The sequence below is a fragment of the Zootoca vivipara genome, chromosome 1 (assembly GCF_963506605.1).
Source record: "Zootoca vivipara chromosome 1, rZooViv1.1, whole genome shotgun sequence".
Lineage (NCBI taxonomy): Eukaryota > Metazoa > Chordata > Lepidosauria > Squamata > Lacertidae > Zootoca > Zootoca vivipara.
Genome location: NC_083276.1, coordinates 29,763,033 through 29,789,057, shown reverse-complemented (window position 1 = coordinate 29,789,057; position 26,025 = coordinate 29,763,033). Strand labels below are relative to the sequence as shown.

Sequence of the window (26,025 nt, the reverse complement as noted above, 5' to 3'; positions counted from 1 at the left end):
GGCTGCTTTTGCAACCTGTTCAGAAGCTTCAATTAATGCAGAATGTCCAACTGTTGACAAGTTCAAGGCAAACAGACCACATAACACCAATTCTGTTTGAACTTTACTGTCTGCCTTTATGCTTCTGAGCCCAATTCAAAGTGCAGGTTTTGACAGTTACAGGTCAGGACCCCAATATCATCTGGAATACCTCTCCCAACATCAACCTACCTGGACTCTTAGATCTTCATCTTAGGCCCCTCTCTGGGTCCCTCCTATGAGTGAGGCCAGGGACAAGGAAGAGGCACTTTTCAATTGTGGCTCTTCATCTATGGATTGTTCTCCCGAGCAAGGGCTGGCCTGTGCCTTCTTTGACATCTTTTCAGCACCTGCTAAAGACTTGCCCTTTTAAGCAGACTTTTGATAGACTAGGATGATATTGTGTATTATTAACATACTGCCAAAGCTTGCTGTATTGTAAGTCCTTTCAAGAACTTCATATAACAAATAACTCATTTATTCTACATTGTTGTCATCATCATAATAATAGTTTCTTCCATTTCATGTGCCTGAAACACTGCAATCAGTTTTCCTTCCCTTCCTTACATCCCACCCCCAACTTTTCTAGTAAAAGAAACCCTTAATTTGTTCAGGAGTTTTCTACTTTGTTCCTTATTTGTGATTTAAGAATTGCAATTAAAAAGACCTGTTGGCATTTTTTTAATAAAAAAGAAGGGGGGGGAGTGATGTCGTCATATATCCATGACAGTCTGAAAGTTCATTAACTGAATGGGAAAGACTGTCACTATCAGATAATTCAAAGCAGAGCTGCTGTACAGATGCATAAGTATTACGGGCTACCCAAGGAATCCACCAAGCTGGCAGGCTAATTATAGCAGCTGAAACAAATCAGGGCATGGAGGAGTAACTATCAAAATGAACGAAGCTGGTGGGCTGGTTCAAATATGCCTTGTGTGCTCTCCTTTGAATCCATTGCCTGTATTTAATTCTGCTGTAATTTAAACACCTGTCTACATGGAATGTGTGAAATGTCCTTACCCGGCCACACTCAACTGTTTACACACCTGCCTTACTTGGAAAGACAACTTTAAAATAAACGGTGTTTTGATATTGGAGGGAAAATGCAACAAGGTAGCACATATGGGGGAGAATAGGATAGAGTGGTGAAACAGCTGACTAAATGCACATTGATGCTGGTGGGAGAGATCTTATTTTAGCTGTCTTCATGCAGCGCTTCTTTACTGGAAATAAAATCTTATGCATTACAGGCTTGTGTGCATCCACAAATGCACATATTCTCCACTATGAAAATACAAATTCTTCAGCCTGATTACATTTGCAAAGTGCACATTTTAATGCTGCTTTAAATTTTTCAAAAATCTTTGCGTTTTTTGTTACGTTGTAGCGGGAATTGGGCAGGGCATTTTCTGAGCTGACTTTTTGATCTCCTAGTTCCAACTAGAGCCACTCATAATCTTGTAATATAAATTTGGGTTGCAAGATAAAGCGACCAAATAAATAAATAAATAAATAAATAAATAAATAAATAAAGGTCACTACAGCTTGCTAGTTGGGTTTTGGTTAAGTTTGCATCTTTCATTTATGTGTTGATACAGCAGCTGCACAATAGGTGGCAGAATGTTTGCACCAACAAAGTAGAATTAAGAAGGTGTCAGAAGAGTTTAGCAGGGATACCCTAGTAGAAAGAGTGAGAGTGCTCTTCAAAATCACACTATCGTCTTAATGTTGTGGATTTTCCTCAAACATACTGAATCTCACCAAGAGTCCACCTAACTCTTACTGTCTTTCTAATGGCAGAAGAATGATAAGAGGAAATATTTGTAGCTACTTGGCTCTTAGGGAATTTTTTTAATTTCTCCAGAGGTTCATCTAAGATGAAACATTGCAGAGGTGGGGCAAAACCATGGTGTCTATTAACACACAACTTATTTTTGCTCCATTGATGCTTTAGGAGCTTTATCTTTTGTTTTTATGCTGTGGTTTTGAATAATGTTGCAACAAGTCCTGAGCTCTTGGGACAGGGTGGGGTTGGATTAGAATCGAAGAGAACACAGTTCTGTTCATAGACTATTCGTGTCATTCATCTTAACCATTACAGTGATTAAAGGAAAGGGATAAACTCCAAAGAACAATGACGCCATATTTATAAATAGTTTCTTTTGTTGTTACATTTTTATCCTGTCCTTTCTCAGTGGAATTCAAGGTATCCTACATGATAACACCCCCCCCCCCAATCCTCTGAGGTAGGATAACTTGAAAGTCGTGCCCAGCTTAAAATCACCCAGTAAGCTTTGTGGATGAATGTAGTTTTGAACCAGGGTCTTCCCAGACTTAAATACAACTACCTTTCCACTACCCTGCCCTACCCCACTCACTATCAACATATAGAGACAGTATCGGTTGGATCAGGGATTGGGCACCTGTGGCCTTCAAGTTATTATTGATTCCCAATAACCCCAGCCATCATTGCCAGTAGTCAAGGATGCTGGGAGTTGTGGTCCAACAGCACCCATGTATTAGACAATGAAAATACCTTCACTCAAAGAACTTCCTGACAGTAAGAGCTGTTCGGCAGTGGAATTTGCTACCAAGGAGTGTGGTGGAGTCTCCTTCTTTGGAGGTCTTTAAGCAGAGGCTTGACAGGCATATGTCAAGAATGCTTTGATGGTGTTTCCTGCTTGGCAGGGGGTTGGACTGGATGGCCCTTGTGGTCTCTTCCAACTCTATGATTCTATGATTCTATGAAATGTATTATCATCCAAACTTCCTCAAGTCTCATAAAGTGATTTCCCTTTTTTTTCTTGTTTGTATTTAGTTAACAAATTTGAATCTGATGAATGGATCTATAAACAGAGGAAATGTAACTTCTCCCCGTTACCGATCACCTCTCAACCAAGGAAACTCATTTTGGGCTTTTCAAACACACACCGGTGACATTAGTCCTGCATCTTTGACAGTGAGGTAAGTTAAAAACATTAGACGGAGAATACTAATACAATGTGCGGAAATGCATTTCAATATTACTAGTTTGCAAGGCAACAACTGAAATGTAGCTGCAGTTTGAACAGGTATGATAGATGGGAGGTGCCATTTGATTCCACAATGAAACCTGAGAATGAGCTATTGATATTTATACAGTGCTGAGATGGTGCAGATTAGGTAACAGTATAAGCTGAAAATGGGCTGTATATTTTCTGATAGTAAAATTTAGAATCCCTTTTCTCTTCCATGGAAAGTCTACTCAAAGGGAAGTGTCTTCCCTATCTGCTTAGGAACGAGGCAAGCCAACTGACTGAGGCACTTGGCCAATGGGAAAGACAAAGCCTTTTGGGTTGTCTGCCTCTGAGATGTCAGGCAGATTTCTCTTGGGCTCTTGTAGCCTGAACGTTTTTGTGTGTTCTCAGTGGAGAGGGAGGGTGCGTAGAATAGCAAGAAAGGCAGAATTTCCACAAGTTTTTAGTTGGGTTTTCACCTTTTTTTTACCTCTTTACCGTTTCAAGAGTTTATTTGACCTCTATTACTATTTGTACAGGATAGGATCTTCCTTTTCCTGAAATATTCAAAAGAATGCATGGCTTCAATAGAGAATAAGCCTGTCTAAATTGTGTGCATGCACATATTTTTGAAAGTTCTGTAAGTGAATTAGCAATAATAAATGTTCCTAGTATATGGAGGTGGTACACCACATAATACGTGTATTTTCTAGTGCTGTTTCAGCTTGTGAAATTGAGCTCATGAAATGACTGCTCTGAAGCAGAGAAATGAAAACAAAAAGTTTTCAAGCCTGAATCTAATGAAAGGGGAGACATATTTGGGGCCGCTGATTTGGTCTGTGACCAAGGTTTGCTAGTAAACTGTTTGAAAAGTAATTCTGAGGTGTGAAGACTCCAGAAGTGGCCTGGAGGCTATGCTCCAAACAGACCTATTGACTGAATTATTCGTGTTCTTTTTGAATCTGAAGATCCCTCTCTCCACTATTTAGAGTTTCAATAATATTTCATTTGTTACTTCTGTAAGTCCCTGGTGCTTCTAAAAGTGTGATGTAAGAGGTTGATTATGTCAAACTTACTCCAAGCATACTGGTCCTGCCCTTGGACACTGAATTACAGAGTTCAGTGAATTTCTTGTGCTGGGCCATGGGTCCTGTTGGAAGTCTGCCAGACACGAAGATGAATTTTACACAGGCATCAAAACATGTAACTAAAATCATGGAAAGTTGAGCAACATTGGATTACTGAAGCTACTTGGATTCATCTGTCCATTTTCTAAGCATTGGCCTTCTACATTTAGAAAGTGCTAATTCTTCTGGCAGATCCTCACTCCTATGTTTCTTGCTGTTTGTTTTTATTTCTGTGTTTTTAGATTTGTAGGAACAGTAGATAAAGGGTGGTACATTTGTGCCTTTATGCCCCCCACCAATCCCCCACCCAAACTATTCAGTTCTTACAGAAAGCAGAACTAGAATGAGACACCTCCCTGTCCTCCAACAATACGTTTTTATAAGCACAATTTCAATTTGTAAGTGCCCCAATTTGGTGACTTATTCAGCGGCCTCACAGTTTTTATCCCTCTGAATTTAAAGTATGCAGCCTTCTGTTGTTGTTTCATCCCTCATCAGATTGTTGCTGAGCTACTGTAACTCCTTTACTGTCCACTATCCTTCGCTGCTTGCATTGGCCCCGACACTCTCTGTTCTCTGGCCACATGCTCTTGACATGGCAGACATTGCAGCTGCCACATCTTCTGATTAACTAGAAGAATCCTAGCGTGGGAGAAGCTGTGGAGTTTCTATGAAAACACCCTCTCTGTTCCTATTTTAAGCCCAATACAAAGGAATGGCTGTGATCCTAAACACAATAGGGAGTAAGTCCCATTGAGCACAATAGTAGGAATTGCTTCTGAGAAAACAGATAATGGTTTTTGTGTGTGTGTGTGTGTGTGTGTGTGTGTGTGTGTGTGTGTCCTAAAGTGTCCAGAACCCAACGGTTTTCCAGAAGTCACAGCTTTGGTTGGTTATAGTTCCTTCACCCTAAATTCATCTTATTCATTCTCTGCTTTTTGCTATACTACCTAGTGCTACCCCTACTAGAGGAAAATATCCGTTTTTATGGCCTTCCTTGCATATTCTGTAGCCACCAATTACGTTTATTCCCTGAGGAAGCTTTAACCACACAGTATTTGAAGAATGACCTTAGCTCTGTGTTAGAAATGGTATCATGTTCAATCTCCAGGATCCTCTGGCGGGACTGGGAAAGCCCTGGTCTCAACCACTGGAGAGTCGCTGTCAGTCAGAGTAGACATTCCTGAGCTAAGTGGGCCACTGGTCTGACGACTGAAGGCATCTTTTTATGAACTGTTTCTCTAGAAGGATTGTCCATCAGAGTCAAAGAGCATTGAGACAAGTTGTTCCTGGGCCACCACAGGGCATAGCCACATGACTGTAGCCTTAAGGGATGGATAGCAACCCATGGCTTTTGACTCAGTGGGGCTTATCCACTCATGCGGTCAAATACTTACTTGCAACTATAGCAGCATGACTTGCACTGCCTGTGTATTGGATTTACCATACTGGAGAAACCTTTGTTGGCAGGTCCAGTTGTACCTCCACCTCTTCTGAAATAGTTCTGAGCCCATTATTGTGGAATGGGACAGTTTTGTGGCCAATTGTCTTTTGCAGCCTCAAGTCTTGGCTTTGTCAGCTTGGAGCCTCAATGCAGGAAGCTTATATCTCTCAGTGGTTTGAGGCCTGATCCTGCAACCTCAGATTTCCAGGCACTAATGAGCAGTTAGTTTTCCAAGGTAATCAGGGATATTAGTTGCCAGAGAGTTGGGTAGAGTGCAGCGAGTTCCAAGAGCCACTTCTGGCCATGTATTCTGAGTTAACAACAATTGCTCAAGCGATGGGTGGAAAGAGAGGTGACAGAATGTTATCACCATGGCTTTCATTTATGGTGGGTAACATCTACTTGGGCACTTGGTAAACTTTCTTCTCTGAGGTCTCTGTGCTGCTGTACATATTAGTTCTGCACAGAGCAGCATTATGAACCTTCTAGAGATAAGACGCTGAAAAAAACCTTGGCATGGAGGTCTGCCCCAGGGCAAGGGTACTTGGCTATGAAGGCGGGACTCTTGTCTTCCTGCTCAGTTTCTTTCTGATTGCCACAAGTAAGGGTAATATACATGTACTATATTTTTGGAATATGTGGCACCCAGATAATTAACAGCTGATTGTCACTCCTCAGCTTACTTTCAGGGTAGCATTCTTTTCATTCCCATTGTCCTTATGCTTAGCTTTTCTTGGCAGCTTTGTTCAGATCACAGCTGTAAGGGATGAAAATCATACATCTTCCCTTTCACTAATTCATCCTAGTTATCAAAAGTTAGTTTACTTCAGCTTCACCTCTCTTAAATTTTCCTCTATTTATTTTTGGGTTCATAGCTTTAACTATTTTTACTATTTGGTATCTGAAGAAGTGTGCATGCACACGAAAGCTCATACCAAAATAAAAACTTAGTTGGTCTTTAAGGTGCTACTGAAGGAATTTTTTTATTTTTACTCCTTTGCCAACAACTTAACACACACACACACACACACACACACACAGAGAGAGAGAGAGAGAGAGAGAGAGAGAGCATTTTGGGTATTTAAAACATGTTTAGCCCACTTTTTAGCTGAAAGGGCTCCAGGGCAGCTCACAAGAATCACTAGTAAGAAAGTCTCTGTCCTCAGACTTACAATCTAGACATAATCATACCTGCCAAGTTGCTGTCGGAGAAATAAGGGACCGGGCCGGAAGTAGCAGACCGGAAATAGCGCTGCCGCCATTTTTGAACCGGGCGGAGCATGCTCAGAAGTGACTCTTGATGCTGCTTTGCCCAGTTCCAAAATGGCCACCGTGCCAGAAGTCGCACTGCAGCCATTTTGGAACTGTGCAGAGCAGCATCAAAAGTCGCTTCTGAGCATGCTCCGCCCAGTTCCAAAATGGCCACCGCGCCAGAATAAACTGGGAAAAAGCAAAAAAAAAATACATTTTTTTCCAGCTAGGAACAGCTGGATAACGGGGATTTCCCGGGGAATACAGGAGACTTGGCAGCTATGGACATAATACATAAGGGGAAAAGGGTTGGATGGGAAGAGCAAAAAAGAAATTTCAAGCACCAACACCTAAATTTACGGTTCAGGTGGTCTGATGGAATGACTACAAGTAGGTGACAATGAAGGAAGGCCAAAGGCAGCTGAATTTTCAGCAGATATCATATAATATTTGTGCTTCCCTTCTTTCCCTCTACTGGTCAGTCTTTCATATTATTATGTTAGCTTTTTGGTTCTAGATGACAATATTTCAAGTTAGGTAATGCATCATTGTTTTCCATCCCAGTGCAATCTGTATCTGATGAAGGTTCCTTTCTACAGATGTTTATGTCACAGTAAATTTAGTTGTCTTTTATGAGAATCTCTATATTAACCTTTGCTGGATCTTTTTGCTGCTCATAAGCTTTCCACTGAGATTTTAGTTTGCTTCATTTAGTCATCACATTTCTTATCTCCCAGACTATGGTTTGGAGCTCTGGGAATGAACCTTGTGCTCCTTTCTCTTCTTCTCACATGCATGTCTTAATAGAATACTTTCTGGTTTGGCCACAGTCAGCTTACTGGTTCAGACACAACGGCAAAATTTTGAGCAGGATTTCCAAACTAAGATTGCAAACTCTGACTTGATCAAGCCAGGCATTCCATTAAGCCAAGCGCTAAGGGCAAGAGAGACCTCATGAGTCCAGATATTGTTCCTGCCCCTCCAAACCAAACAGTGATTGAATACAGTCATTAAGTTGCTTACAAAGAGTGTTCTTTTTATTGCCAGTGGTTGACATAGGGCTTGAGTGTATGGGTTTCCCCCCCTTTAGTTTCCACTTTTGCTTCAAAACTGAATCTCCCACCCCTATTAGCTTCCAGTACAAATGAAATTAAATTGTATCAGTTGGTTCTGGCTATAGTGCACATACTTGTAACATTGCTGAGTAAATTTGATTAGGAATGGGCTGTTGGTTTGTCAGATTATGCTGATACTGCAGCAACTGCCATACATTTCTTTGCTGCTCTGTTTGCAAATAGATACAGTACTTGAAGGAAAGTGTGTGCATGTGTTAGTGTGTGTGAGAGAGGGGGGGAGGAGGCATTTTCCATGGTTACAATAGTACCTCGACTTACGAAGACGATCCGTTCCGCGGCCGTCTTCGTAAGTCGAGGTCTTTGGTTGTTGAAGCGCCGCTTCTGCACATGCACGATTTTGCGCTTCTGTGCATGCGGCGACCCCACGCGCTGCTTTGTGCAGGCGCAGAACGCGCACGCATGGCGCACATGGCGCAAACACTTCTGGGGTTGTTGACTTCGTAAGTTGAAACCTTCGGAAGTCGAATCGTTCGGTTGTCGAGGTACCGCTGTATATAGAAACTACCAGTTTGCTCCCCAAACCTGATACACTCAAGAAAAGAAGGGGGAAGGGAGATTAATGCATGTTATAGTGATTTAATCCACTCTATTTGCTGTTAGATTCTTGGCTTCGTTTTATTAAAGCGAGCCCCCTCCGGCCATCGGTTGTGTTCCTGTTACAAAATATTTCATAAATATTTAAGTTTCTCAGATTTTCTTTTTTTAAAGAAACTTTCATCGTACAAGCCGAAGGACAGAATGCGTTGTTGATGTGAAGGGTTGCAGAAAAGAGAAGAGGGAGTTAGGCAGTTATTTGCAGAAAGTGAACATTGCAACATTTTGCTGCTCTTCAACATCTGAATTAATTTAGAGCTTGTTCATATTGCTTCTGTTTTAGTCATTTTGTTGTTTAGTCGTGTCTGACTCTTTAGTCATATAAAGTACTATATTATATTGTTGTTGTTGTTTAGTCGTTTAGTCGTGTCCGACCTTTCGTGACCCCATGGACCAGAGCATGCCAGGCACTCCTGTCTTCCACTGCCTCCCGCAGTTTGGTCCGACTCATGTTGGTGGCTTTGAGAACAATAAACTATATTATATGCTACAGTATATAAATATGTATACAGTGGTACCTCGGGTTAAGAACTTAATTCATTCTGGAGGTCTGTTCTTAACCTTACAGATAGGTAGCTGTGTTGGTCTGCCGTAGTCAAAACAAAATAAAAAAAATTCCTTCCAGTAGCACCTTAGAGACCAGCTAAGTTTGTTATTGGTGTGTGCATGCACACTTCTTCACTTTTATTTTGTTCTTAAGCTGAAACTCCAACATGAGTCGGACCAAACTGTGGGAGGCAGTGGAAGACAGGAGTGCCTGGCGTGCTCTGGTCCATGGGGTCACGAAGAGTCGGACACAACTAAACAACAACAAAAACCCGAAACAGTTCTTAACCTAGGGTACCACTTTAGCTATTGGGGCCTCCCGCTGCTGCTGTGCCGCTGCTGTTCTCATCCTGAAGCAAAGTTCTTAACCCAAGGTACTATTTCTGGGTTAGCAGAGTCTGTAACCTGAAGCGTCTGTAACCTGAGGTACCACTGTACTGTACTATATTATATATTTATACTATATAATTATACTGAATATGTGCTTAGTAATATGAATTAAATGCCTCAAGTACAAATTGCCAGTTTGTGTGACATTGGCACTATAAATTTCTACACCGCCCTTCATCCAAAGATTGAAGAGGGCAACCTTGCATTCAGAGAGGTGTATCATTCCCATTTTGACAATAACTCCTTTGTTTCTGGGTCATATGACCTCAGGTACTTTAATCAGTAGGAGCCTTTTGTTGTGTAAAAGGTCTCAGATTCGGCTTTACCAGTGCCAACTTCACTATCTTCCTTGAACAAAAGCTGCTGGAGCTTACTCTAGTTATTTATATGCTGCTCTCTAGGGAATATACCCTCAGCTGCTTTCACTATAATGCTCCCTACTCTAATTTCATAACCTCAGCCTTAAGTTGCTGTACTTGGTTCTCAAAGCTCTGATGTTTGCACCTGGCCAATGTATATCTTATTTGATCTTGGTGCAAACAGCTGTATGGTGCACTTTATACTGAATGCAGTAAACTAGGTTTCTAACCGAAATATCTCCCCCATTTCTGTTGCTAGCTATGTGGCAAGCAGATTTCTAGAAAGACAAGTGTAGAATTTGACACCAAGCATTTTCATGGCAGAAGCCAATCTGTTCAGCTTAAAACACCTGGAGTTGCTTTATCATCATCATTTCATCTCCATTTGTTCTCCAGTACATCAATTCAGGGACAATATGTCACTCCTAGACTTTGTTATATAGGAACATTGATTTTGTGACCTTGGACACATATATTCAGTCTGTTGAGATCCTGTAATCTTATGCCATTAGTTCACTTTTGTTTTGCCTTGTTTTCCATTAGAACATCAGAGAGGGATATGAAGTAAAGAGTTAAATCACCTTCTCTGCCTATAAAATAACATAAGAAGAGCCTGCTGGATCAGGCTAAATGCCCATTCTGTCTAGTCCAGCATCCTGTTCTCACAGTGGTCAGTGGGAAACCAGCTAGCAGAACCCAAGGACAGGAGCATTCTCCCCTTGTGTGGCTTCTGGTATTCAGAAACATTATTGACTCCAAGTGTGGAGGCTTGTGCATCTGAGATGTTTTGTCCGTTTTAAAGATGGAGACTGAGAGTGAAATTCTTTCAGCTGATCTAGTATTTGAATCGATATCTTGATTTATGCAGAAGTTAGTAGGATCGGAGTTGTCCTTGCAACTCATTGTGGCTGTTCTGAACAACTGTTAGGAGGTTGTGTGTGGAAAAAGATGCCTGTGTAATCCTGAAGAATGAAAGCAGGAAATATGTGCTACTATGTGCATAGAAGTGTCAGCTATTGGTGCATTACTAATAAGCAATCCTATCTTGTCTCCTCTACTCGCACCTGTGTCTTTGTTGACATACTCACTTCTGGGTTTTATCTACTACTGGTGGCAAACCTGTACCTTCATGGCCCTTGCACTAGGTGTTTCCTGTTGGAAGTGAGACCCAGAGTGCAGGGAAAGTGTTGCCTGATGCTCCTCTTGCTGTTCAGTTTCTCACTATCACCTGCTTGGATGGGCTTGGAGGCTGCAAAACATGCTGAAGTGGTTAAGTTTCCCACAGGCTCCTCGGGAAGCTGTGGGGGAAGAGTGGCTCCTGCCTGATGTGTTTTCAAAGTGAGCCGAGTCTTTGAAGTTTCGTTTTAGCAGCTGCCAGGTATTTTTGCCTCAGCCCTGTGCAGTGTTTCTGAGCCCAGCCTTCATATGCTGCATTCTTTGCTGCACATGCCAGTGTTTGCAGATGGGGGAAGGGAGGAAAATAATTAGCCAAGCGGGTAAAAGGCTTTAACCTAGTTCTACGTTTAAAATTCTTTTGGCACAAGCCCTCTCTTGCTCTTCTGCTACTTCTCATGTGACTCACTTGAAATCTTTTTCTAGGTGTTTACTAATATTTACTGGATTTTTTATATATATAAAAAGCTTCCCTGGTTCTGCAGTTCAGGTTTGTTAGTGCAGTGTTACGATACTTTTTTCTCTCTAAAACATGAAGAAAGTCGCAGATACATTCCTTGAAGGTTTAGAGGATCAATCTTGCTTTAAAGATGAGAAATAACCTTAGCTGACAGAGAATGGCTTCTTGGAAAGTTAGAGAGGATCTGGCTGCCAGAGATTATTTCTGGGAAAGACTGATGTCTTGGGGCAGCCTTTTCCAATCTAGTGTCCTCTAGATATTTTAGGCTACAACTTGCTTCCCTTCCAGGCATCATGGCCAGTAGTCATGGATTCTAGGAGTTGTAGTTCAAAACATCTGGAGGAGCACCAAGTTGAATAAGGCTGCCTTAAGCCTTGGCGTATTTGGGGGCTATGTGAAACCAACTTACACTCCTGTCTACTGTCTACTACTGAGCTTTGTGATTTCCATCTCCCTCATGCTTTTCATCTTCACTTTTCTCTATAGAACAAGGTATGCTACTGTGAACCTTCAGTTTTAAGCCAGGACTGTGTAACAAAGGTAGTGATGTAAGTTGCCACTGTGGAAATCTGAGGCATGCAGTTACTTCTTTCTGTGAAAATTCTGATGGTGTGAAAGTAGGTACTACCTACCTGTGCTGTTTAATTGAGTCGTATTAATAACCAGTGACTGGAGAATCCAGAATTAATTCCTTTCTCTGCTACAGTGTTATTGTGAAGTTTGTAGGCCAATATACCACTAGAAATGTACTTTAGATCTACTCTTTTGTACAATTGGATGAATAAACACCTCTTTCAGCAATCTAGCACTCCAGAAAGAGCTGTTATTGATGCATTGGACTAGCTTTCTCCAACCTAGTGCCCTAGGTTGTGGGATTCCAGCTCCCATCAGCCCAGACAGCCTATGGTCAGGCATGATGGAAGTTTTAGTCCAACAGCATCTGAAGGGCCACATAGGATACCCTGCTCTACTGTGTCCCAACCAGAGGACCACTTAGGTTTTACTTTGCCTCCTTAATGTGGTCTCAAATTTAATATCGTTTTCTGGCTAAAGTAAAATTGCATGTAGTGCACATGGCAGCCGTAAGAGCAATTCTCCCATCTGTGGAACAGTTTTCATGTGTTTTGATTGAGTTTATGTAATATACCAATAGATGAATTGTGTTCATGCTCTCCAGATAATCTGCTTTCCCTGTACTTTGCATTTGTTGGAATACTTTGAATTTGGAATTGTGGCATGCATTATCTACAGAGGCACCTCTTCCTCTTCCCCAAATAATGGAATAGCAGCAGTTCTCTCATTCATGCTAATCTCATCACATGTATTCTTTATCATTAAAATGTTCCAGCAGGCTGGGCCCATGTGCAGGTGCAGGAGCATGTGCAGGCATCCAGAAGCCAGGACTGCTTCCTGTTCAGTGCACCTAACCATTTGGCTTTGGCTAATTGAAAGAGAGGCTGCTGTGTGCTCTCTGATTCAGCTAATCCAAATCACACAAAGGGGATAAGCATTGCTGCCTTTACTACCTCTTCTCCTCTGACCTAATGTGTTGTGATGGGATGGAGGCACTGAACCTCTTAACCAGATGACCCCTCACTTTCCTTTTGACTTAGTTCCCATATGTTTTCCCATTTGTTTTCAAAGCTTGATTTTCTATGAAAGGAAAAGAGGGAGGAGAGGGGGGGGGAATGAGACACTCAGCTGCCAAATATTTCCCAGCTCATAGAGGCCAGTGTTACAGTACTCTTGACACAGGTCCAGAGATGCTACTTTGGGCTAAGTGAAAGTCCACTCTGCCAAAAGTTAGATATTTAATAACTGGCGAATTCTAGTTGTTCTGAACATGATAGTGTGGGTAATGTCAATTGAATCCAGAAATAGTTTAATCTGAATGTCTTTAGATTTTACTTACACAGCCCTTCCAGTGTTCACCTCTTCTACTGTTTCAGTCCATCTTTGCCAGCTAATGTTTTGGCAGACCTACATCATGCGTGGCCACATTCCTCCTCTAGACCACCATGCTTGGCTTTGGTCAATTGCTTCAGGCTAAATTTCCAAAAGTGTAGCCTGCGCTGTGAGGATGTCCTGCCTGAACTCTAGGAGAGCATTCTGATAACCTTTCAGGTGGCACTCTCCCCTTGGATTGTGAGGCAGGGCCAAGCTTCTGTCAGCAACTTCTCTAAGACGAAGGGTGCCCTGAACCAGCAATAGCTCATCTTGGTTCTGCACGCCATGAGGTTGTTTGGGTTCATCTTTTTCTTACAGTGATTTCCTCCCTTTCCTCACTTATTCAAAGTCCACAGAAGAAAGACCTTCAGGATTGGGAGGGAAAGAAACTTGTAGATCACTGCTACTCCGTCTTCCACCCCTCCCCAAACGTAGGGAGTGGAGCCGTGGTATTTCTTTGCACAGGCAAATACCAGGCAAAGCACTGATTCTTTATGGTCGTGATTCAACACCTGGAAATTCAAGCCATTGTACCAGTGCCTCATTCCAACAAGTGCTCCAGAGTATACTTAATAGAGGGGTCTTCTTTCTTTCTTTCTTTCTTTCTTTCTTTCTTTCTTTCTTTCTTTCTTTCTTTCTTTCTTTCTTTCTTTCTTCTAAATAAAATTAAATAAGCCATCCTGGACCTGAAGTAGATGAACTAGTCACTTGGCTAGCAGTGCTTCAGGATGGAAATGCTGAAATCCTTTTTGGCTTCTATAAACAAGAATTTGTAGCATTCATTTATTTGTATAAGACATATTTCCACATTCCTTTCAGATATTGGAATAACCTTTGCCATTTTTACTGCATTGTATTATGCTTTTGCCTAACTTTGGCTCCATGGCTGTTTCCTAAGGTCCTGGTACACACCTTAGGATGCAGGGAACATGTCTATAGATGCAGGGCATCTATATCCAGTTGGCTAAAGGAAAAGAGCTTGACCAACACCGAGGCCGTACTTTCATGTCTTAGACACTTGACTGTGTTGTGAACTGGACAAAGAACTCACTGATTCCCAGGCAATGCCTGGAGCACTTAGGGCTTATCCTGGACATTGCACAGTACGGAACGTTCCTCGCTGATAAACAAAAACACAAGATTTTTCAGTTGTCAGTGACAAGACAGGAAAGCATGACTATTATGACCTTGGCTCAAATAATAGACATGATGGTCATGTCTCTCCTCCAGACCTCTGCAAGAGCTTCTTTTACCACTCCCAGTGTACATAAGAACATGTTGTTGTTGTTTAGTCGTTTAGTCGTGTCCGACTCTTCGTGACCCCATGGACCATAGCACGCCAGGCACTCCTGTCTTGCACTGCCTCCCGCAGTTTGGTCAAACTCATGTTCGTAGCTTCGAGAACACTGTCCAACCATCTTGTCCTCTGTCGTCCCCTTCTCCTAGTGCCCTCAATCTTTCCCAACATCAGGGTCTTTTCCAAGGATTCTTCTCTTCTCATGAGGTGGCCAAAGTATTGGAGCCTCAGCTTCACGATCTGTCCTTCCAGGGAGCACTCAGGGCTGATTTCCTTAAGAATGGATAGGTTTGATCTTCTTGCAGTCCATGGGACTCTCAAGAGTCTCCTCCAGCACCACAATTCAAAAGCATCAATTCTTCGGCGATCAGCCTTCTTTATGGTCCAGCTCTCACTTCCATACATCACTACTGGGAAAACCATAGCTTTAACTATACGGACCTTTGTCGGCAAGGTGATGTCTCTGCTTTTTAAGATGCTGTCTAGGTTTGTCATTGCTTTTCTCCCAAGAAGCAGGCGTCTTTTAATTTCGTGACTGCTGTCACCATCTGCAGTGATCAAGGAGCCCAAGAAAGTAAAATCTCTCACTGCCTCCATTTCTTCCCCTTCTATTTGCCAGGAGGTGATGGGACCAGTGGCCATGATCTTGGTTTTTTTGATGTTGAGCTTCAGACCATATTTTGCGCTCTCCTCTTTCACCCTCATTAAAAGGTTCTTTAATTCCTCCTCGCTTTCTGCCATCAAGGTTGTGTCATCTGCATATCTGAGGTTGTTGATATTTCTTCCGGCAATCTTAATTCCGGCTTGGGATTCATCTAGTCCAGCCTTTCGCATGATGAATTCTGCATATAAGTTAAATAAGCAGGGAGACAATATACAACCTTGTCGTACTCCTTTCCCAATTTTGAACCAATCAGTTGTTCCATATCCAGTTCTAACTGTAGCTTCTTGTCCCACATAGAGATTTCTCAGGAGACAGATGAGGTGATCAGGCACTCCCATTTCTTTAAGAACTTGCCATAGTTTGCTGTGGTCGACACAGTCAAAGGCTTTTGCATAGTCAATGAAGCAGAAGTAGACGTTTTTCTGGAACTCTCTAGCTTTCTCCATAATCCAGCGCATGTTTGCTATTTGGTCTCTGGTTCCTCTGCCCTTTCGAAATCCAGCTTGCACTTCTGGGAGTTCTCGATCCACATACTGCCTAAGCCTGCCTTGTAGAATTTTAAGCATAACCTTGCTAGCGTGTGAAATGAGCGCAATTGTGCGGTAGTTGGAGCATTCTTTGGCACTGCCCTTCTTTGGAATTGGGATGTAGACTGATCTTCTCCAATCCTCTGGCCATTGCTGAGTTTTCCAAACTTATGTTCCAAACATATGAACATATAAGAATATAAATATGAGATACCTTCCCTCACACATCTGAAGGGTGATGATCGGAGACCATATCTACCTAACACTGGACTTGTAGTTGAACTCGCATAAGCAGTCATTCAGATTTAGTCAGAATTAGAGAGTCCATTGTAACAATGGTCCAACGGGAAGCCCACCTCGGAGAGCATGTGGCTCAACAGACTTGATCTCAGTTGGAGTTCTGCCCAAACATAAAATGGTTAGAGCTTGTAGGTGGCCCTACAAGCATCCAGGAAGAAGGGGTGTGTCGTTCTGTTAGTGCTTTCTGTCAATCTGGTGGGTTCTGCTAGATGGCTGACTGGTTCAGTAAGACATCAATCCAGGAGTTGGAATGTGCTCTCAACCTCAAGATGTTCGGATATTTGGTATGCCAGTTAGTCTGACTGTTTCTGGACCGTTTTGCCTTCACAGAGATCCCGTACTGAATTTATAGAGATCATGCCAACCCCGGCAAACAGCGCCCACCGATCTTCGGCTCTGTCCCCCGATGCGCTACGGCTCAGGGAAGCAGAAATCCTCCGCTTTCCCCCCACCCCCGCCTGTCACACGAAGATCGGCGGGCGCTGCTTGCAGGGCTTGTTAACCCTGACAAGCAGTGCCCGCCGATCTTCGGCTCTGTCCCCCGATGCGCTACGGCTCGGGGAAGCAGAATTCCTCCCCTTCTTCCCGCTGCCGCCAAGCCAGTCCCCGAGCCGAAGTGCGGCGCGGGAGGGGGCTTTTCACCGTTTGCCTCCCCCTTGGGGGAACGCAAACGGCGAAAAGCCCCCGCTGCTGGCTGGCTTGGCGGTGGTGGGAAGAAGGGGAGGCAACCCGGCACAAAGCCGGCTTGCCGAGGCAGCCGCCGCCTGAAACCAGGCAGCGGCTGCTGAGGCAAGCAGCTGTGTGCCAGGCGGCGGCGGGAGAAGCGGCTCCTCCTTTGTGCCTGGCACAAAGCCGACATCGGACGGGGCTTCAGAGAGGCGCAGCACTTCTCCGAAGCCCCGTCCGATGCTCCCGGGTGTCCATGGCGTGGTGGGGGGGGAGAAGTGGGGGAACTGATCTGATCCTCCACTTCTCCCCCCCTTCTTCCCACGCTACAGCCCTTTGTGTTCTGCTGGTCTCTGCTGGTTGCCCCTCACCGGCAGAGACCAGCGGAACACAAAGGGGAACCAGCTGCAGCGCAGGAAGAAGGCAAAGGAAGATCAGCTGAGAGGCGCTTCTTTGCCTTCTTCCCTTGCTACAGCAGGTTCCCCTTTTGCTAGACGAATGCCCCTTTCGCTAGGTTTTGCGATTGGAGGTTTTTATGGCCACACTTCGCAAGACGAAGCGGCGGCCATAAAAACCTCATCGTCTTGTGAGGCAACCTCCGATCGCAAAACCTATTCGTATAGCGGAAAATTCGTCTTACAGGACATTCGTCTTGCGAGGCACCACTGTATATTGCCTGCAGCAGGAGTGACTTTGGGAATAGACTAGGTCTTCTATAGCAAGTTGGGACTGAAAAGAGCCAGTCAGGACATGCAGTAGGGATTTGGCTATCAATCTAGGTCACTAGACTTAAAGGGAGAAGATACTGCTGTGTTACACCTGAGGCATCAGAATCTGGCTAGGTTCAAAACAGAAAGCTAGAATAGAAAATGTTCACTGTTAGCACCACAAAAGCCCCCCCCCCCCCCGGCATTGCTAGGTATCTTGACTCTTCCAGCCGCTAGGCTTTTTTGGCCTGACAAGTCTGAAAGGGATTGACATGTGCCTATATGTACACACCAGCAGTGTTGTAAAGCCTCAATTTGCATTCCGTGACTTGGGGTTTAGAGGATAAGCAAGGTCACTAGTATAGAGCAAGTTGATAATCTAAGCCTCAGAGGTTCATGGCTAGGTGCAACAGTGCTGCTGCTTCTCTCTGGCGATCACTTGTAGCCAAGTAAAATTGTCTTCCATGAACATGTCTTAACAGTGAGTCTGTAAGTGACTGTAGAGGCCAATTCTGGATCCACACGTCCTTCCACAGTTTCACAAGCATACAGTAAAGTTTGGTAGTACAATAGCTTTGCAAACAAACATTTTGATGTTCTGTTCCTCAAACACTGCACTTCAATCGGGAGAAAGCTGCACATAGCCTTGATGTAGTCATAGTGCTAAATGTATGTGTCTGTGGATGAAAACAAAAGATTCTGTCACAAAAGACATAATATAATGAACATACCAGTGAGGAAGCATGTAGAGCTGACAGACTAAGCGTTGAGGAGCGTCATGGTTCCCCCCCCCCAGTTAAACCAAGTTCCAGGAGTCATTGAGTCATGTAATGTGCTTTTTAGGGGCTTCATATTCCAGGCCCTCTCAATCTCCCACCTGTTCTGCACAAAACAAGTGTGCCTGGCGTAGAGTGCAGTACTGTAGCCAGGCCCACAAACTCAAACTTCAAAGCAAACAGGCAGGCTTCTATTGGCATGTATCACATTGCAATTCACAGCTGAGCTCCCTCTGTTGATGGCCAGGTTGTAACAATGCTTTTGTCCTTTGAAAAGGTGTCTGTTTATTTGAAGACCTTACTTTTTGGTTGGCTATTATACTAGTGTGATGAATGAGACAATACCAACTACAAGCATCATGAGCCAGTTCCATGTGTAGTCTTGCCTTTACCAAGCTTCCTTGGCCACCTCCTGTGCATTTTTCTGCCTCCTAATACACAGGACATCCTCATGTATTTAATTGGTCTGGTCAATCTCATTTGGGTACGTGAAAGCACTTCGTATAAAATTACAAAAACATGATGGAATTAGGCATCTAGGAATTTCGGAGTTACTGTTTTGTTTTTGTTTTTTGGTGCTATTTGAATTCTTGTATACCTGTTTTGGGGACTAAAAATGGACTGTTGATGCCCTTCTTCTTGGTGCCAGAGTCTACATATTCTTTTCTAATCTCTATAAGATTCCTAGGTTCTAGGCAAATTATTACAGTAATACTGCATGTTGCTCTGTAATCATACTTACTCTGTCAGCACCATGATTCCCTTTCAGTCTTGTATCTTCTGTATCACTTTCTAAAATCCTATTTGTTCCTTTTGTGCTTGGAGAAAGTGGATATAGCACTTTCCCAGAACATGGCTAGTATTGTGCTATAAATGCTCTTCCACAGTTATTCACACATTCGGGTCTTTTATCAACAATAAAAGAATTTCAAACCACCATTCTTTCAGTATATTCAAATAAGAACCTTCTTGAACAAACTGGAGCAAAATTAGGAAATTAGGGAACAGAAAAAAGAATGTGAGAAATTGACCAAGAAACAGCAAGTTAAATGGTTTCCCCAGTATACTAGATGTTGACATAAACATAACACAGTAAAATAGGTATATTTTAAAATGGGTCCAAAATTTGCATATGGAGATTCTGGAAAAAGTATAGAGTTCTTTTTAATTCAGTGTAGGCTCAAATTTTACAGTAGCCACAAATTAGAGAGAATTCTATCAAAATTGTATTTCTGGGGCATTGGTCACAGGGATGGCTGAGTCAAAATTTACTTATGGTAAATGTCTGTTATTGAGGAGTAGGAAGGAGAGCAAACCCCCACCACACTGATTGGCTGAGTTTGCCTCATCTTTCCAGAGACAGGCACACAAGGCCTTCTAGGTTGTAATTTTTATTTCTGTGCTTATTGAGAATTCTTTGTAGGGACCCAGTTGGCACTGATTATTTTTTTCCTGGTTGTTGATATTATTACAGTATCCTAGAGTTCCTGTGCTTGGTGTGGGGGGAGAGGAGGGCTCCTGTGAAAGAGTATTTTGAGTAAAACGTAAAACTTTTTAAATGGAACCTTTCTTACTGCAGGGCCCTGGAGGCTGACAACTTTGCCTGGGAAGGAGATACAGAGAACTGCATACGCAGTAAATTGATAGGAAGCCAACCAGGGCTTCCCAGGGCCTCGCCAAGTGCCGGCAGCTATCAGCTCCATTTTGCCCTGCAGCAGCTCCAACAGCAGAAGCTTCAGTCTCGGCAGCTTTTGGACCAGAGCCGAGCCCGGCACCAGGTAACTTAAGATGAGTGAGGCCGTCTTGGAAGATGTATCATTGTTAGATTCCAAACCCATTCCGAATAGATTAGTGTTCAAAATAAAGCACCCATACCCAATTTTGTTCAATTGCACAATTTATGCTGGTATACGTAAATGAATTTTGATTCGCATAGCTGCTTCCCTGTTTCTTCCAATTCCTACAAATTGCAAATGGCAACGGAGAGCTTTAAAGAGGAATGGCCCTGTGCAGAAAGCCACTCCATCTGATCACAAGCATTTACAGGAAATGCCGCCTACAAACCTTTAGTCTTTTCTTCATCATTAGAAGCCATAATTTTAAAAAATCACAATCCAGGTTTTTTGTGTGATTGTGTTATAATTACAGCCCCACAGACTTCTCTCAGACTTGAACTAATAATTTTAAGTGGATAAGGCACAGAATGGAAGCAAATTAATAATCTCTCCCCATATTTGCTTATTCTGAAACAACATTCACTCAACTGCACATCTTACACGCTATTACTTAGCCTTGCTTTTATAAGCATATTTTCTAATCCCCTCTCCCATAAACCCATAAGCATTAGGTACACAAATAAGCTGAATAATAACTTAATGGCACAGTTTCACAACAGATTCTGGAAAGCAAACATATGGAAAAGATCCCTTGTAGTTCAGCAATCCCCGCTTGGTTGTTAGGACCCACTGTGTACTGTCCCTCCATTTGTACTCCTTCCTGTACTAGCAGAGCAGAAATAGTCGGCACATTTTTTTTATCTTTTATCCAAAGGGCTCCACGTGGGCAGTGCTCAGCTCAGGGTAGCCCTTTGAGCAAAGCTGTGTCTGTAAGGGGGTTGAAGGGGGCCGTGCTGCCTGGCTGATCCCTCTTCTAATTGCTGACATTGAGATGATGTTGTTCTTGGCTTGGGGCAAAGCCATTACTCAGGAGTTTCTGTTAAAGTGATTCTTTGTTAAACCTCTGCTTGCATCCCCCGCACTCCTCCTCCTTTCCTCCAAGCACAGCCGTTCAGAGTTGTAGTTACAGAGATCTTTGCCATGCCGCAGGCTCAGGCAACACTGAAGTTTCCATTATTGAAGAAAGGGGGTTGTTCAGTGACAGAGGCTCTCACAGCACACACTGTAGGTTAATTTAGTTAAACATAAGATCAGTATAATTTAAATGTCGCAAAGCAACAAAATATAAATGATCTGGCTTTGCCCTTAGTAACCAGCAGGGTTTGCCATAAATCTACATGCTGACATCAGGCTGCAGCAAAAGTCCACATAGCCACTGCCACCATAACCTATTAATTCATTATATGTACCATTCAAGTTTCGCAAATCATTAAGTAACAGTTTAAAGCATGAATTAAATAGTATAAAGAAGATGTTATAATACATGTGTAATAGGTTTCGATGTACAAGACCAGAATTCGTTCCCTCTTTGCCCATGGCCTTGTATAGCCCTGGGCAAGTAGCTTTTTCTTTAACCTCAGTTCTTTAAATTCTAAAATTGGAAACTTAATTATTGATATCCCAGGGTGGTTGTGAGAGTAAAACACATCATTTCTATAGAAATTGGCAGATAAATGCTCCGTAAGTTATTAATAATGTTCAAGAATTAATTTCCTCTCACGAAATAATAATATGCTTGGATTTTAGGTGGGTCACGTGATAAATTCATCTTTTTCTTTGTTTTTAGGCAGGTTCCCTTTCAGGTTTTTTTTTAAGCTTAGTCCAAATATGCTTTATCCGCGGTGTAATAAACCAGGATGAATTATGTTCCCTTTCAGTTTTGAAGAGATCCTGATTATTTTCACTACTTCATATTCCATTGTAACAATAGGGCTGCCATGTTGGCCACTGAAGTGTAGAGATTGTTCAAAGTTGCTTTTCCTTGCTTTTGAATTATCTAAATCACAGATGGGGGACCTCAGGCCAGGGGAGCAAATGCTTCCCTGTAGCACTCTCTGTTTGGCCCTTAGGACTCTCTCCAGACCATATTTCCTCCCCAGTCACACCCCACTTCCCATGCTATATCCCTTATCAGCCCTGTTGGACTGGAACGCGCCCCTTTAGTTGATAAAAATCATCCATCCTTGATTTAAATTGTTCAAACTGTGTGTCCTACATAAGCTTATTTCTCAAACTGTGTTTTTGATAAGATTTTTAGGTGAAGCATCCTGCTAAAAGAAAAAGAAAAACAGTGCACCAAAGCACACACTTTCCTGGCTTAGTTTCTGCTTTTGAATATAAATCACAGCAGGCATTCAATGACTACATGGAATTCTCTCTCCATTCCCCTTCTGATCACTCTCGATCTGTTTTTACTTTTCTTTTTTTAAATAATTTTTTATTAAGAATAAAAATTATTCTGCTTTTTCTTACTGCTATCCTCATTCTTAACTTTCTTCTCATTCTTTAGTGTGTTCCTAGGATGGTTTACATTTGCCATTTTCGGGGTCCCTTAGCCTTTGGTCCACAGTGCCATAACTTATTTTGGAAAGAACTTCAGTCATACACATAGAAAAATCATGCCAGGAATGTATTTAATGTATTTTTAGTGTAACAGCTGAGAAGAAGGAATGGGGGTTGGCTTTTCTGGCTCATAGCTTGGGAACTCCTGGTTCAATCCTTTCTTCGGTGTGTGTTCCTTCCTCCACTTTCCCCCCTCTTTCTTTTTTCCATTCCCTCTTTATTTCTTCTCATAAATCATTGATCCTCAAAGAGAAGTTTTTCCCCATTTTGAGTTCTGTATAATGCCTAGGATATAAATCTCAAATGGAAGCTGTATCCATGCAATCTGAAATGGAGAGTGTAAGTGAGAATTGTTGTTTTGCATTCTTCAGACAGGGCTATTGGAAAACAGCGGGTTATCTGGCAGTGGGAGAGTCTGGGTTATATTGTAAAAGCTTGCTTTTGTTGCTGAGTTCTGCAAGAGCCCTTTGCAGAGGAAAGATCCACTGTGTTCTGCAGCCAACAAAATTGCTTCTGGTTCTTAGAGCACTTAGGATATTTCTGCATCAGAATGCCTCCTGTTGCAGGGGAACAGCAGTAACTCAGTTTCAGAGCATGTACTTTTCACTCCCGTAGACGGTACTGAACTAGATGGAGCAATGTCCACCTTGAGAGACTTCTAGAAAAAAAGCAATTAAGAAGTGACATAGTAGAAGTTTGTAAAATTGGGCATGGCTTTGAGAAAGCGAATAGATTTTCATAACACTAGAACTCACTGACATCCAATGAAGCTGAATGCTTGAAGATTCAGAAACAGATAAAAGAAAGTACAGTCATACCTCGGTTTAAGTACACTTCGGTTTGAGTATTTGACTCTTCAGGTTAAGTACAGACTTCCGGAACCAATTGTGTACTTAAACTGAGGTACCACTGTACTTCTTCGTGCGGCGCATCGTTAAACGATAGAACTTGCTCCCACAGGAGGCAGTGATGGCCACCAGTCTGAATGGCTTTAAAAGAGGATTGGACAAATTCATGGAGAAGAGGGCTCTGCTCTGCCTCCACAGTAATACTTCTGGACACCACAAGAGGAGACGAGTGCTCTTGTGTTCCAAGCCTGCTTGTGGGTTTCCCACAAACATCTGGTTGACCACTGTTTTGAGAACAGGATGGGCCATTGGCCTGATCTAGCAGGCTCTTCTTATATAGCTGCTATTGCATCTGTGGCTGTGTTTCAATCAATGCCAGAGTTCTGATGGCATTCAGGGGAAGAGTGAGGTAGTCCTACTAAATGAAAAGAAAAGTAGAAGTATGAGTCCTCCTATTGGGCTAGGCATGCAGGGTCTTCAAGGCATTTCTCCTCCGGGGGAGGAGCTGCCCCACCTTCTATACTAACTGGCAGAGCAAAGGCAAACTCTTCAACCCCCTCTTAAAAAAATCGATTAGATCCTTCTGAAGACTTTTGTAAGGACAAAACTGACGAATCGCAGGAAGAGCAGCAGAATTCCACTGCAGAATTAAAGAGTACAAGAAGAGACAAACAAGGACTCTAAACATTATGTGCAGTATGTAGGATGCTGGCAAAAGCTGTGACTAGCACACCCTAATCCAGAGAGCAGCCACACAGGAAGGAGAGCTGAGTGCAATGTGCTCCAACCCCACCTTCAAACAGAAATTCTCTCAGTAAGTAAAATTTCTGGTTTTTGCTGAATAGGTTTGGAGCCTATTCCTAAGGCAGATAGAAGAGAGCAGTACCCCCTGAGCCAAGTGGACTTCCTCTATAAAGTCCTACTATGGCAAAACCCTCTGGAGGACTTTCCGGCCAAATGCTGCATCAGCTGAGAAAAGTTGTCTCTATTTTCTAGTGTTTTACAAAAGTATGCAGTGAAGCCCAAGTAGTTACCTTGCAGATATAAAAAACGGGAATCACCTCTTGCAGGCAGTCAGAGTGGCGGCCCTCCTCAAATAATGCACAGTTGTTTCCCACGGGGTGCAGTGGAGCAGGGGGCTTACCCAAAGCAACATGCAAATGAACAGGAAGCCATAAGCTCAAATGGAGCACTGGCCAAGGCAAATAGTACCCCGTTGAGATTCCAAGTGGGGAATCTATGAACGACCTTGGAAGACAAGCCAGCCGCTGGAAAACAGAAGGGTTGGGAGAAGGGAAAGATTCAAAAGAGAGGACAGTGAAAGGCAGGTTACATTAAGATTTGATAGTGGTGTGAAGAATTTTAAACTCCGCCCCATTGGTTGGAAGCAGGGAAGATTAATTCAAACGGCAGTATTTTCTATAGCCCGATGTACATAGAACTTACTACTCCAAGCTCAGATATGGTAATCTATAAACAATTGGCGTTACAAATTAATTCCTGGGAAGATTCCATTTGGCTGTCAGTTTCTATAGTCTCTGCCCATTACCGGTATTTGTTTCTGGATAGTTAGGCCTAGAATATTTTCCAATATATTTCACATGAGAAATAACATAAATCAAAACAATACCAGTCCAACTTAACAACTTAATGCTTGTTGGAAAAGTTCACATTAAATGTGATACAATCCATGCTGCAGAATATCTGTTTCCCTCTGGATTGTTTTATTCAACAGCTAGTTGATTGTTTTCTTCAATTTTCTGGGCTGGCAAACTACTGTTTGCTGACCACGAAATGCTAATTATGTTAGCAGAAAATCTGGTGTGTGTGTCCCCCTCTGAGATTGTTCAAGGGGAGCAGTAAGCAAACTAAATGCATCACTTTAGCCTTAGAGCAGGACTCTGATTTGTCAGTTTAAAAATGGATGTGTAATGACAAATGTTTGCATTGCATTCAACACTCCTTAGTGTTGCTTGGGACAACTCATAGAATAATAGAATTTGTAGAGCTGGAAGGCACCAGTGAGGATCATGTTGTAGCCCAACACTCTGCAATGCACAAATCTTTTGCCCAATGTGAGGCTTGAACCCACAACCCTGAGATTAAGAGTTCGTGCTCTACCGTCTCAGCTATCCCAGGCCCTGTTGATGGAGAAACATGGGCAGCAAACTAATAGTTCTGTACGTATCTGACTTTTTATGCCTGAATTGCTCTTGCGTCCTTCCCTCATTGCACCTGATCCATAGCAGATGAAAGCTTCTTTCTATTTTTTCTTCTCCATTTATCTGCGTCAAGATTTTCCCAGCTCTGGCTTCTTTTGCTGTGTGGTCAAACCTCTGACTTCACTTGCTGCTGTCTTGTTTGTAGAGTAGCTTCCCCTGGCTTCCTAACACACACTAAGGGGGTTCACAGTGGGATAGCTTTCTTTGAAGCTGAATCCAGAAGCTCAGGTCATTCTGTATGCTGGCTAGAGTGTAGAACAGCCAGGATTACAGCACACCAGAGAAACAAAAGCCTTTTGGATGTCTGCTGCCCCCAAGAAAAACAGTCCTGACCTTTCT

General features: G+C 42.7%; 2 protein-coding genes across 4 annotated transcripts in view; both read left to right on the top strand.

Moving 5' to 3' along the window:
- FLVCR2 (FLVCR choline and putative heme transporter 2) overlaps positions 1-26,025 on the top strand; it is a 228,292-nt gene that overhangs the window by 124,527 nt on the left and 77,740 nt on the right. The gene's annotated exons all lie outside the window — the stretch shown is intronic.
- Positions 1-26,025, top strand: part of TTLL5 (tubulin tyrosine ligase like 5) — a 117,405-nt gene that overhangs the window by 70,386 nt on the left and 20,994 nt on the right. For all 3 annotated transcript variants that reach the window (XM_035108181.2, XM_035108158.2, XM_060272587.1), the window contains 2 exons: positions 2,837-2,982; positions 19,958-20,156. In XM_035108181.2, coding sequence (XP_034964072.1) covers positions 2,837-2,982; positions 19,958-20,156 — 345 coding nt within the window. The remainder of the gene's footprint in view (positions 1-2,836; positions 2,983-19,957; positions 20,157-26,025) is intronic.